Source organism: Gracilinanus agilis, chromosome 2 (genome assembly GCF_016433145.1).
Source record: "Gracilinanus agilis isolate LMUSP501 chromosome 2, AgileGrace, whole genome shotgun sequence".
Lineage (NCBI taxonomy): Eukaryota > Metazoa > Chordata > Mammalia > Didelphimorphia > Didelphidae > Gracilinanus > Gracilinanus agilis.
Window position 1 is genome coordinate 334941074 of NC_058131.1, and position 14270 is coordinate 334955343.

General features: G+C 42.2%; 1 protein-coding gene across 1 annotated transcript in view; it reads left to right on the top strand.

The window, feature by feature from the left end:
* Positions 1-14270, top strand: part of XKR7 (XK related 7) — a 37220-nt gene that overhangs the window by 4802 nt on the left and 18148 nt on the right. The window contains exons 2-3 of the mRNA XM_044659782.1: positions 2568-2608; positions 14224-14248. Of these exons, the coding sequence (XP_044515717.1) occupies positions 2568-2608; positions 14224-14248 (66 nt within the window). The remainder of the gene's footprint in view (positions 1-2567; positions 2609-14223; positions 14249-14270) is intronic.

Below are 14270 nucleotides of genomic sequence, written 5' to 3' on the forward strand. Positions count from 1 at the left end.
AAAAGTTTGGTTGGAAAAATTTCAGAAGAGGAAATGCAAAATACCAGCCACCACATAAAAATGCTCTAAATCTATAAAAGAGATGAAAATCAAAACAATTCTCGTTTCCATTAGATTGACAAAGATGACAAAGGAAGAAAATAGAAAATGTTGAAAGGACTATGAGAAAAAATTGTCAGATTAATGCACTCTTGGTGGCATTATAAATTGGTCCAGTTATTCTGAGAAAAAATTAAGTATCATTAAATTGAACATATTATATTAAATTGAATATTAATTTGAAATATTAAATTGAATATATCAACTACTAATTATATACTCCAAAGAGGTCAAAGACAGAAAGATCTCATATAAACAAAAATGTCTGTAGCAGCACTTTTTGTGAATGTAATAGGTGAAAAAAATAGGTGCCCATAAACTGGGGATTAGCTGAACAAACTGATGTATATAACTGTAATGAAACATTACGTTTGTCTTAAGTAATAATTAATTGAAGGATTTTGGGAAATTAGGAAAACTTGTATCAACTGAAATAGTTTGCAGAAGCAGGAGAAGTATTTGTGCAATGAACACAATATTGCATTAAAAAAACTACACTGGAAGGCATCAGATGAACCAATGCAAAGAGAAATAAGGTGAGCCAGGAAACTGGTAACTACAATAAGTTAAGTGGCAAGAACAATATTTAAAAAAAAATCAAAATAGCTAATTATAAATGACCAAGCTTATTTCCAAAAAGAGAGATGAAGGTGAAATCCTCTCTCTTCTTTGAAGAGGCAAGGAACTATCTATATGGAAAACTTAACATAATATAGAACTTGGTTGATGTATTGGTTAGGCTTTCTTCTTTTGTTATAAGGGATAATTTTCTGAATAGGGAGTGGGGCAAGTTATATTGAGAAATAAAGGTCACTAGGTGGCGCAGTGGATAGAGCACTGGACTGAGACATAAGAATTCAAATCCAGTATCAGACATTAACTATCTTGGGCAAGTCGATTGACCTCTGTCTGACTCAGTTTTTTCATATGTAAAATGGGGGGGAATAGTAGCACCTCCTTCCCACAGCCTTGTGAGGATCAAATAAGATAATATTTGTAATGTGCTTCACAAACCTTAAAGCACGACATAAATGTTAGCTATTATTTTAAAAGGAAAGCTCTATCAATAGTTGTTTTTAAAAGATGGAATTCTGGTTCATACAGTGACTATTGTGATGTGAGTGAACTGTTGGTAAAGCGCATTTCCTTCTTCTCAGCAGAGATGTGATAGACTGACTATGGGTACAAAATAAAGCCTGCTTTGTCAGATGAACATATTGCCAGTGTGCCCATTTGTTTTGCTTGGCTATACATCTTTGTTGTGTGGGAAGATTCTTTTGGTGGTGAGGGAGTCCTGGAGAAGAGGCAGTTATGTTTTAAAAAATGCCTCAATAAGATATTTAATTCAAAACAAAACAAAAGCACCTAGAGATTGTTGGTATATACAGAAAAGAATCCAGTTCCCTTTCCCCTTCTGAATGCTGAAAATGTTGATTCCATGAGTAGCCACTAGAATCTAGTGACTAGATGAAGAAGCAGAGGGGTTCCACCCTCCTAAAATGGAGTGTTAGATTTAATAAATAGTTCCTCATCTAAGCTAAATGTGTGGCCAAACTAAGACTAGTTTGTGTAAACAACTTGTGGTTTAGAATGGAGGAATTGAAGCACACAGACAGGGAAAGGGTAACATTTGCCACAAAAGAACCAGGCCAAAGAAAGGCTGAGGAACCATAGATGTAACCATAGCTTCAGCTCCTTGAAGTTAATGGTAAAAGTTATGTACAGTGTGATTCCAATCCTATGATATAATACCAAGGCATATATGAAAAGGCTAAAGATAGTGAGTCAGGTTGGGGCTCTAATAATATTCAACTCAGGGTCTTCTGATGATGGGGACTAATTTCTTAGAGGGAAAAGAAGAGTGTGATTCACCAAGAATAGTAGAATTTTAAAGCTGTAAGGGATTGTAAACTGTCAGAGTTGGAAGAGATCTTAGATATTATTTAGTCTAGCCTCTTCATTTTATAGAGAAGGAAACTGAGACCTTGAGAGGGTCAACTTATACAAGGTCACACCAAAAGTTAGGAACAAAGCTGGGACTAGAACTCTGGTCTCCTGACTTCCGGGTAAGGGCTCTTTGGGACTGGTCCCATTGGAATCTCTTCCTCAAAAGTCCCTTTACTTGTTCCTGAGAGTGTCCTTGGATCACTCCTACCATCTGTTACCTTAACTCCTACACAAGTACTAATGAGTGAAGACAGAGAAAATGTCTTAACTCTTCTGACTGGGTCAATAACAGTTTTATGTTACTTGACCTGAACTGGACTCTCACTGCAGCTAAGCAATCCTACTATAATTTTCTTATCAACTTGCTATTTTATTCTCCATAGTTCTTCCAAACCTTTTCATCCATCCTCAAACTTGGCTCCCTCTCCCTACTCTCTTAGCTGAAAACCTTGCCTCAGATTTTACAGAAAAAATTATGTTGTAAACTCCCTCTTATCTCTTCTGTTTCTCCTATTACTCAGATGCCTTCTTCGACTTCTTCATCCCTGTCTCATATGATGAAGTAACCTTACTCCTTACCAAGGCTAACTACCTCTACTTATTCTAGAGATCCTACTCTATCCTTTCTTCTCCAATAGGTTGTTATCCTTAATTCCCATTTATTTTCACCCTCCCTTTGCCTAGTGGCTCATGTCCATGTCTCCCCTATCCTGAAAAAATCCTTAATTGATCCTCCCTTCCCTGTTTATTGTCTTATATCTCTGCTGCCTTTTGCAGCTAAACTACTTGAAAAAGCCATCTATAATAGATGCCACCTATATGTCTCCCCTCTATATTGTTTTACGCAGTGACCTCATCAGATTCCATTCATTACCATTTCAGTGCTGGTGATTCTCCAATCTACCTTTCTTGTTCCAAATTCTCTGCTTCTAATCTTGCATCTTCAACTGCCATTCAAACATCTCAAATTGGATGTCCAGCAGATATCTTAAACTCAATATGTCTAAAACAGAACTCATTAGCTTTCTCCTTACACCTTCCTACCCATCTACCCTTTCTGTCTTCACTGTTACTGCAGAGAGAAACACCATTTCTCACCTAGAAGTCGTTCTGGATTCCTCCCTATCTCTCACTCCTCATCTGCAGTCTATTGTCAAGATCTGTCAACTTCTGCATCACCTCTCAAATATGCTCCCTTCTCCTCTTTGACACTGCCACCATCCTGCTTCAGTGCTTCAAGCCCTCATCATCTCACACCTGGATTACTGTAATAGTCTGCTGGTGGGTCTGCCTGTTTCAAGACTCTTTCCCACTCCAATCCACCTCCGTTCAGCCACTAAAATGATTTTCCTAAAATAAACATCCAGTCATGTCACCCCCTCATTCAATAAACTCCAATGGCTCCATGTTGCCTTTAGGATGAAGTACAAAATGTTCAGTTTGGCATTCAAAGCCCTTCATAATGTAGCCCCCTTCTATCTTTTCCATCAATTTACTGACATGTACTTCTCAATCCAGTAACACTGGCCTCCTGGATATTCCACAGAGGACACACTTCATCTTTCTGTTTCAGGCATTTTATCTGGCTATTTCCCAGGCCTGGAATGCTCTCTCTCCTCCACTCTGCCTACTGACCTATCTGCCCTTCTTTAAGTTCCAACTAAAATACTACTTTCTTCATAAAGTCTTCCCCTACCCCTTTAATTCCAATGCATTCCCTCTTTTAATTATTTCCTATTTATCCTATATATAACTTGCTTTGTATATATTTGCATGCTGTTTCCCCCTTTAGACTATAATCTTCTTGAGGGCAGCGACTATCTTTTGCCTCTTTTATAACCCCAATGCTTAGCACAGTGCCTGGCATGTAGTAGCTTAATAAGTGTTTATTGATTGATTGCTTGATTGGAGTAGGAAAAACTCTAGGATTATGGTGGGAGGCCACGGGTTTGAATTTTGGCTCCAATATTCCTTGTGTCACCCTTGGGTAAGTCATTTTCTGCCTTTTAGTTTCAGCAAAAATGTGGATTACCTGCCCCATGCGGTATTCAAATTGAACACTTATTAAGAATATACTGTGTTCTACACTACAGTAGACCTGAAGAATAAGAAAAAAATGAAGCAGTCCCTGAACTTAAGGAGCATATGTTCCACTGTGGAGTCATAACATGTACAGAGAAAAGTAAAGGCAAAGGGGATGGGATAGGGACAGAGAGAAAGAAAGAGAGAGAGACAGAGAGAGACAGAGAGAGAGAGAAGGAGGGAAGGAGGGAAGGAAGGAAGAGAAAGAGCGATTAGAGTGAGGGAGGTGGGGGAAGAGAAGAGAGCCAGAGATATGTAGGAAAAGGATGGTGGATAGGGACAAGGAGAGGAGGGAGGGAAAGAGAGAGAATATGAAGGTGGGAAGTGGCACCTGAGATGGGAAGGAAGTGTTTTGTAAACTACATAAATGTGAGCTGGTACTATTAATACTATTGCTGTTCAAGCAGAACCAAACCCCACACACACACACAACTGCCTGTGCCCTTCCCCCCTCCACTGACTTGGAATTTCAGACCCTTCCTGCTCTTAGCCCTCCAGGGCCTCACCCTGCTGGGTACTCCCTTTAGAGCAAGCCTTGGTCCACTGCATCTCTGGGTATGTAAATAATTCACATTCAGGCACCGATCCCTCTCCCAGCTGTTCCCTGGGGGATGCTAACGATGTGTCCATGTCAGGCAGATGGGCTCATTAGCTGCACCAGGGTCGCCTCTTGCTCCTTTATTCTCCCTGCTCAGACAGATGAGATCAGCTTCCTCAGGGGTTTGGGCCTTATCTCAGCCACCAGGTCACTGCAAGTGGGGGGAGGGAGGAAAAGAGGAGGGTTACATCTGGCACAATCCCTGCCCCACCAGCTGCTGCTGGGGTCTCAGCCCTCCTGCCATGCCCTGAACTAGTAGTAATACTAGTCACACCTATTTCCACTTTCTAAACAACAATATATCCTAGTTATTTAGTACTTTAAAAAGTGCTTTCCTTACCTTGTCCTTTTGCGGAACAGAAAAAGCAAGAAAGCAGAAATGACATGTCTAAGGTCACACAGTATCACACATGATCAAAAACTGAACCCAGGTTACTCTTTCCACTACAAAGAGACTGTTGTCCTCATTTTATAAATGAAGAAACAGGTAGGGTGACTTACCTCAGGTGACGCACTTTGGTAGTAAGACTGGGCCCCTGATAAGGAAGAAACAGCTAAAATGACTGATGAGTCCATTACATTTTAGCGTTCTGTCACCAAAGGAACTCTATCGGGACCTACGTTTAGCCTTATCTAACCTCCCTTTGATCAGTGTATTCAGAGGTGGTTGGAGTGTGCTTACCTGGGACGGATGGATTTGTAAATGACTACTGGTCTCTTTGTCTAGAGTAGTACAAACCCCTCTAGACCCTAACCTCCTTCTGCCATCCAGAATTAGCCTGAATAGGCTGGGAAAGGTTGGGTGCTACTTCATCTCTCTAAATCAAAGCCAATATTAGAACCCAGGTGGTGGTGAGTCAGCCAGGATACACACATCCATAATATGTTCTGTCTATTAGATTAGCTTATTTACTACCAATAAAACCCATATTTTAGATCAACTGGGTAGGAGGCTATGTGTTTATTTTTTGAAATTCAGGATTTTACTGCTAGACCAAGACATACTGATAGTGTCTGAGCATGGACTCAAGCACAGGTCTTCTGAATCTGAGCCAGCAATTACAGTCTGAAAGGACCTTAGGAATCATCCTGTCTAACCCTTTCACTTTATTTTTTAACATTTATTAATATTTATTTTTTAGAAAAGTTAACATGGTTACATAATTCATACTCTTACTTTCCCCTTCACCTCCCTCAACTCCCCCCCCCCATGGCTGATGCACATTTCCACTGGTTTTAACATGTGTCATTGATCAAGACCTATTTCCAAAATGTTGATAGTTGCATTGGTGTGGTAGTTTCGAGTCTGCATCCCCCATCATGTCCACCTCAACCCATGTGTTCAAGCAGTTGTTTTTCTTATATGTTTCCTCTCCTGCAGTCCTTCCTCTGAATGTGGGTAGCGTACTTTACCATAAGTCCCTCAGAATTGTCCTGGGTCATTGCATTGTTGCTAGTACTGAAGTCCATTACATTCGATCTTACCACAGTGTATTGGTCTCTGTGTACAATGCTCTTCTGGCTCTGCTCCTTTCGCTCTGCATCAATTCCTGGAGGTCTTTTAACCCTTTCACTTTAAAGATGAGCTCAGGTGATTTTTCCAAGGGCATATAAGAAGTTAAAGACAGATCCTCTGATTCCAAATCCAGAATTTGTTCCACCATACCATTCTAATTCTCAACTAATATTGCTGGGCAATTTTCAGGAACTCACTTAACTGCTCTTGATCTTAGTTTCATCATCTGTAAGATGGAAATAATCTTGGTCATTTCCATCTCACAGGGATATTGAGAGGTGTTAGGATGGTTTTGAAAGCATTATAACTTTTAGTCCAAACCCCTAGCTCAGTGATAATTCCACTCTGAGTGAATGCTTCCAACCTCGATAAAGGAAGAATGACAAATGCTTTTAGATTCGTCTCTGACAAGCACTGGACTGGAAGCACATCTTTGGTCACTTCTCTGTAAAATGAGGAGATTGGACTAAATGATCTCTAAAGTTCCTTCCCATGACTGATTTCTGACTTGATAATGATTTATCTCAGCATAGCTCCCTCAACGAACCCATTCTCTCTGATGGACCCCAGTCTACAATGGACTTAGAAGAGCTTAGGCGTAAGCAGCTTTACTCTCTTGCCCCAGCTCCTACTTCCCCTCTGTTCCATCCCCTCCCAGTAGCCCTTGACGGAGCCACAGACAGACAGATGGGTGAGCTGTAGCTAGGCATCTGGACTGGGCTGCCAAAGCTGTTGGACTTTTGGGGGAGAGAATTATCAGGAGAGGTCATTATCACCTCCTTGGCTTTTAGAATCCTCATTAAAAATCCTAAGACACTGAGGCTTCAAGGGGTTGGGGTTAGAGGTCTGAAGGAGGAGGGACTGATGCCAAATGTTTTCTCCTTCCTTTAGGTCTATTTATAGGTGAAACGCATTGGAGGTAGAGAAGCTCAGTTTTAATTAAAGCATCAAGAACCCATCCATGGAAGGGCTAGGGAATCATGAATATCAGAACTAGAAGACACCTTAGTTGCCAACTAGCCCAATATTTAAAATGTTATATTTATATATCACATTATGGTTACAAAATTGACATATATTACATACTGCAGCTCTATCTTTTTTTTATCCTAACAATATTCTTATGAGGAGAGTGAAATAATTATTATTTCCAATTTATAGATGAGGGAACTGAGGTTCAGAAGGGTCAAGGGACTTGCCAAAATCGCTTAGCAACTAATTGTCAGAGTTGGGGGTTAGAATTCAGTTGTCTGATCCAGTATTCATTCTACAACATTGCTCAAGATGGTCCCAGAATACTGCTCTAATATCCTCTCTAAAAAAAACAACCCTTACCTTCTGTCTTAGTATTAGTGATAAGGCAGAAGAATGGCAAGGGTTAAGCAGTTAGGGCCAAGTGACTTGGAAGTGTTTGAGGCCAGATCTGAACACAGTTCTTCCAAGCTCAGTGCTCTATCCAGTGTACAACCTAGCTGCCCCTCTAATCTTCTCTTGCCCCTATTCCAATCCCCTTCATGTACCCAGTCCTTCTAGATTAGCTCTCAAATTCCCTATTCACATTGCCCTAGAATGTTTTTCTTCCTACTCCTGGCTTACTCAAATCCTACCCATACTTCAGGACTCAATTCAGTTCCCACCTTTGTGCCTCCCACAGTACTTTCAAAGTTCTTAAAATACTTAATAAGAATAATAACAGCTCACAGGTATACAGGACTTTACACACACACACACACACACACACACACACACACACACACACACACACCACATAAGACCAGTAAGATAATAATGATTATCCTCTTTTTTAGAGATTCAGTTCAATTCAGGCAGCATATGCTAAATGTCTACTGGGTGCAGAGCAAGTAACATCTCATATTTGTATTACATTTTATGGTTTATAAAAAACTTTCCACCTAACTACACTGTGGGGTATTTAGCATTTATATTATTACTTCCATTTCACAGGTGAGGAAATGGAAGTGTAGAGAAGTAAAGTAATTTGCCCCAGGCCACACAGATAATGTCTGGTAGAACCAGAACTTTAACCTAGCCCTTTTGACCGCCAGTCCAGACTGCAGTAGGCTCACTGGTTGCTGGGTACAGGTATTTGAGTCATTTTTCCAAATAGAAAGTTATGTTATTTATCAGAAGACATTGTACCTCCTAACCACTTATACTTAATTCTGTTTTCTTCATTGGATGCTGCATCTTCATACCTACATAGACCCATTAGCAATTCTTGTTCCCAAGGACAATTCATTTTCCCTTTCTCTATGTCTCAGTGCCACATCTGTAAAATGAGAGAATTGGGTCATAATATCCCATAGTCATCTCAAACTCAATATATCCAAAATAAAATTTATTATCTTTCTCCCCAAACCCACTTTTCTTCAGAATTTCCTATTACCATTTATGGCACCAGGGAAACCTTGGTGTCATCTTCAACTCCTTACTCTCACTTATGCTATATATATCCCAAGATTCCAAATCTTGTCATTTCTCTCTCTCCCTGAAACACATCTTTCTCTCCACTCATATAGCCAGCATCATGTTAATTGTTGTCTTTCGTACTAGAAAAGGACCAAAATGACATTGGTGAGGTCTTTGGACTTTTACAGAAATTGGACTTCAGTGAGGCAGAGTTGCACAAAGTCATCAGCCTCACTCTCTCTTCCAGAGTCATCAAAATCTAGTGGACAAGACAAAAGTCAGGATGACTGATGATGGCTGGGGATGCCGTAGATGACTTTGGAGTCTTCCATGTCTAGCCAAGCTCTAAGTTCTTCACTGAGCCTGCTTCTACTGCTTTCAGGACATTGGAACAAATTGTTCTCAACTGCCCCTTCTGCCAGGGTGATCTTCACTTGGAGTAGACATACCCCTAACTCACCAACAGGTTTGAAGCCTATCAGTTACCTTTACTGGTTTAGCCCACCTGCCAGAGTCAGTTTTACTGGGTGGTGGCCACTGTGCATGCTATAGCTTCTTGGAGCCCCTGGTGAGGGCAGGTAGATACCAAAGGAGAAAATCAGCTCTGAGAAAAGGAGCTTTACAAGCCTTCACACCAGAGGTACTTCTGGTTTTTCCTGAACTCCCTATATACCTGTTAGTGAAGGATTAATTTACCTTTTGCCTGAATTATTGCAAAAAACCAACTGGTCTCCCTGTCCCAAGTCTTTCTTCTTTCCAAATCATGGTGTATCAAGCAGCTAAGCATAGGTTTGACCATATCAAACCTGTGGTCCTAGCCCCTCCCTTGACCCCTTTATGGAATAAATTCCAGTGACTCCCTATTATCCCTAAAATGAAATATAAACTCCTTTGGTTGGCATTGGTTCCTTCCTATCTTTACAGTTTACTTACACTAATTACTCCCATTCATCGAAATGGTAGCATTCACAGTGGCCACACCCTGGTAAACCATCTCTGCAGGTGGGCTAAGCCAGGTCAAGGGAAACTGACAAACCCATCAATGAGTTAGAGGAATGTATACCCCAAGCATTTGAAGATGTCCCCTGTTGGAAGAGGCAGATGAGAACAATTTGTTCCAATGGTCTGAAGGCAGTAGAAGCAGGTTCAGAGGAGAGTTTTAGAGCTTGGTTAGATATGGAAGACTCCAAGGTCATCCACTGCATCTTGAACCATCTCCAGTCATCCTGACTTTTGTCTTGCCCCTGGACTTTGATGACTGGAAAGGAGAGTGAGGCTGATGACTTTGTGTAATTCTGCCTCACTTAAAACCAATTCATTCACAGGTTAAGATATCTCCTATGATGTTATTTGTTCTCTTTGAAAATGAAGGATGAAGGGCTTCTAGATGGCTCAGTGGATAGAAAGTCAGGTCTGGAAATGGAAAGTCCTGGGTTCAAATCTGGCCTCAGATACTTCCTACCAGCATGACCCTGGGCAAGTCACTAAACCCAGATTACCTAACCTTTATCTTTTGCCTTGGAACCAATACTTAGTATCAATTCTAAGACAGATGGTAAAGGTTTTAAGAAAGAAGAAAAGAAAACGAAAGATGAACAACTCCCATACATGCTCTTTATGATTCATTCATATTGTCCTACTTGCTATTCCTCACACATGACTCTCTAACATCTCAGTGGCTATCCCTCTTACCAGGAATTCAATCCTTCACCTCCTCCATCGCCAGAATTCCTTTTATTGCCTTTAAGACTCAGCTCATGGGCCACCTGCTTTAGGACACTTTTCTTGGGCCCCTGAGCTATTAGTGCCTTCCCCTCCAAAACTACTTGGAATTTTATATGTATATTTCTCATATTATACATTTTTTTTATCCTGGGACTCCATTCTAGGAGCATAGGGCCACAACCAGTAGGCAATGGGTCACACAGTCACTCAGGGTCACCCAGCTGGGAAGTGTCTGAGCCCGGATTTGAACCTAGGACCTTTTGTCTCTAGGCCTGGCTCTCAATCCACTGAGCTAGCCCAGCTGCCCCTACTTTAGGTTGCAGTTTCTTTAGCAGATGTAGTTTTTACAGGGTGGGGTTGCTAGCCCCACGCCCAACCCTCCTCCTTTTTCATCTGGGCTAGGGACCGTCCGCCCAGGAGTGGTAAGGGTGGGCAATAGGGGTCAAGTGACTTGCCCAAGGTCCCACAGCTGGAAGTGTCCGAGGCCAGACTTGAACCTAGGACCTCCAGTCTCTAGGCCTGGCTCTCAATCCACTGAGCCACCCAGCTGCCCTATTATACATTAGGGTCCCTGTATCCACCAGGTATTCATTGCAAGACCTGCCGGGGATGGTTGAAACCTCAGCTATAAGCAAACACCTACTGACCCACATATATATATATATGTGTATATGTGTGTATTTTCTCTCCCTATTCTAATTGCCCTCAGCTCTCAACCACCCTGCCCTCAACAACAACAATAACAACAACTAAAAAAGTGAAAGTAGAATCAGAAGAGACTACTGCTAGACAAACCACTGCTTCAGGCAGACTTCCAGTGCTTCAAGGGCAGACTTTTGGTGCTTCAGGTTGACCAAGGATAACTGAAATTATGAAAAGTGAAACTGAAGATAAGGGGACCCTATTGTATCTATATATGTATCTGCTGCCTCTCCCATTAGACTGAGAGCTTCTTGCAGAAAGAGACAATTTCATTTTGCTCTTTATGTACCTAATACCCAGTATAGTGCCTGGCACATAGTGGGTGCTTAATAAATTCTTGTTGATTGATCCCAGTTCTGACATCCTATATTCTAAGGGTCCCTTCCTGGTCTAAGATTCTATGATTCCATTCAGAACCCCTGACACTTTGGCACCCAGTTCTGATTTCTCTTTGTGTTGTATCCCTCAAATCTGTCCCCATAAGAGAATTGATAGCAGTTATTTCTGGGGTGGCCTCCAAAGGCCCCATGGGGACCTCAAAGAAGAAAATACTAAAGAAGAGTTAGACTTTCTTAAGTTATGTAACATGGTCAGGAGGTAGCCCATGTTTTGTTTCCTATCTGTACCTCAGGCCTAGACAATCCCCTACAATCTTATGATCATATCACCCCTGTGGTTGGCACCCCACAACTGTATGTTGGGTAGCAGCCACTGATACTGAATTTGTAGGGCTCAGCCAGTTCCCTACCTTCCTTCCTCCAACTCTAGAGATTGTTAGCAAAATCCAAATGGTGGGCACCCCACAGCTGTCCATTGGGTGTCGACCACCAACATTGTTTCAGCAAAGAGAAGCTCTCCTAGTCCTCTATTTTCTCCTCCTCCATCTCTAGAGACTGTCAGCAACAGCTGGGTCTGGCACAGCCCCCAGGCATGGCTCTAAGCCAAGATGGGCCAACACTGGGGGAGCATCAGCTGGGAGGAAGTCAGGCAGGCAGACAGAGACTTTCTGCTGACTGTGAGGCTGCTACAGAACTCTGGGAACTGCCATCTCCCTCATCCAGCAACTCAACGCTCTGGGAACTTTTCTATCAGGAAATCTCCCTCTCCTCTACCACAAGGCTCAGAAAGGATCCTAGGGTGTCAGGACTATGGGTGAGGCTAGGGTTTTAGAAGGGAAAGGCATTGAGCCTGTCCTCCAGTAAGGGATATTGGCCAAAGGATGGGGTTTCTGTTTCCAGAGATGTTATAAGACCTACTCATTTGAAAATCAGTGGGAAATGGGTGTTCCCCTCCACCACCACCACCACTTCCTGTCTTAGGGTACAGTTAGATATGCATGCATAGTGCTGAGGAATGATAGTAGAAAGTATTGGCAATTCCAACCCCTACCTCTAGTGGAAAAAGCAATAGTTCTGCCTCTCCTCCGCAGTCTCTCTCGGCATGGGGTCACTAGAAAACCCATTGGCTTAAGAGTTGTGAAAACTAAATTTTTGTCCTGGTTCTTTCCTTTAATCCTGTATGAGGTGATCCTGGACAAGTTACTCCTCTCTCTAAGACTGTTTTCTCAGCTATAAAATAAAGGGGTAGGACTAGACCAAGGGTTGTTAAGTTGGAGTTCATGGACCACCAACAGATCTGTGGATAGGTTTCAGAGGCTCTGTGCATTTGTTTCTTCATATTTTGATAGTTGTGTTTCTGTTGTAATCCTATGTATTTTAATGCACTTAAAACATTATTCTGAAAAGGAATTCTGCCAATGGGTAGTCTGTGACATAAAAATTAAAAATCCCTAAACTAGGCTCTAAGGTCCTTTCCTGCTTTGACATTCTGATGGATAATGGGACGAGTCCCAGACTCGAACTTAGGGGATTTGGGTTCAAATAGCTCCTCAGACATTTACTAATTGATGGCCACAGGGAATTCACTTAACTTCTCTTTACTTCAATTTCCTCATTTGTAAAATGGAGACAGTAGTTGCACTATCTATTTCAGTTGTTTTGAGGAAAACACTTTGTAAATCCTAATGTTACAGAAATCAAAGCTAAAGTCATTCCATTTCTAATGTATTCTAAAGTTATTTTAGGTAGGAGTATTATAGATTTGTGATTTCATTTGTGTAGGGAGTTTCTACTGAGGAAACTCCCTTTACTACTGCAATCTAGTATTAGAGAATTCTAAAGTCATAAGATCATAAATTTAGAGCAGGAAGAAACCTTAGGGATCATGTAGGGATTCATTTTATAGAAGAAGAAATTGTGGCCCAGGGAGGTGAAATTATTTGGCCAAGGTCATACAGAACAGAAAGAAGAGTCTGGATTTAAACACATGTCTTCAGACTACAAATACAGTTCCCTTTCAACTACACCAGTGTTTTCTGTTAGAGCTCTGATCTCCTTTCTGTGTTGTAAGGTCCCTTCTAGTTCTCACATTCTATGTTCTATTTTCTAAGGTCCCCTCCAGCGCCAACATTCTAGGATTCTTTTCTTTTCTTTTTCTTAAGCTCTCCAATTCTGGAGGCATTAGAGCCCGGGTCAATGGGACACCCCTTCAGTTCCCTTCTAGTCTCGGCCACACCCTACAAGGCCAGGGTAGGTTCAAGCTTTCTGAGGTGAATGGAGAGGTGGGGTGAAGTGAAAGGAGACAAGAAAAGATGAATGGATGTAGTGCTGGGGGGGGGGGGGGCGAAAAGGAAGTCCATGAAGAAGAAATGAAAGAAGATGAAGTGGGGTGGGGGGGGGCTGGAGTTCTGCTTGGAACTGGGAAAGGGGTGCGGCAGAGGGAAGAAAGGAGGAGTGACCAGGGATGCAATACCTTCCCAAATGGCCTTTCCCCTCTCCCCGCCGCCCCATCTCATCCTGCCATCTACTAGGAGAAGAGGGAGCAAAGTAGGGCCAGGGAATAATTGAACTGGGGAGGAGAAAGAAGGAGGAGGGGGAGGCAGAATAAGAGGAGGAGGAAGAGAGAGGAGGGAGGAGAGGGTTGGAGGAGGAGGAGGAGCAGGAGTGCAGGAGGAAGAAGAGGAGGAAGGAGAGAGGAGCCAACAGCAAGATCCTCCTCTCAACCACCACCGCCCCCCGCCCCCGTCCCCTCCCTCTCCCCCTCCCCCCACGCGGCCGCCCGGAAGTCTCTCCCCGCCTCCTCCTCCGCCAACATGGCCGCGAAGTCGGGTGG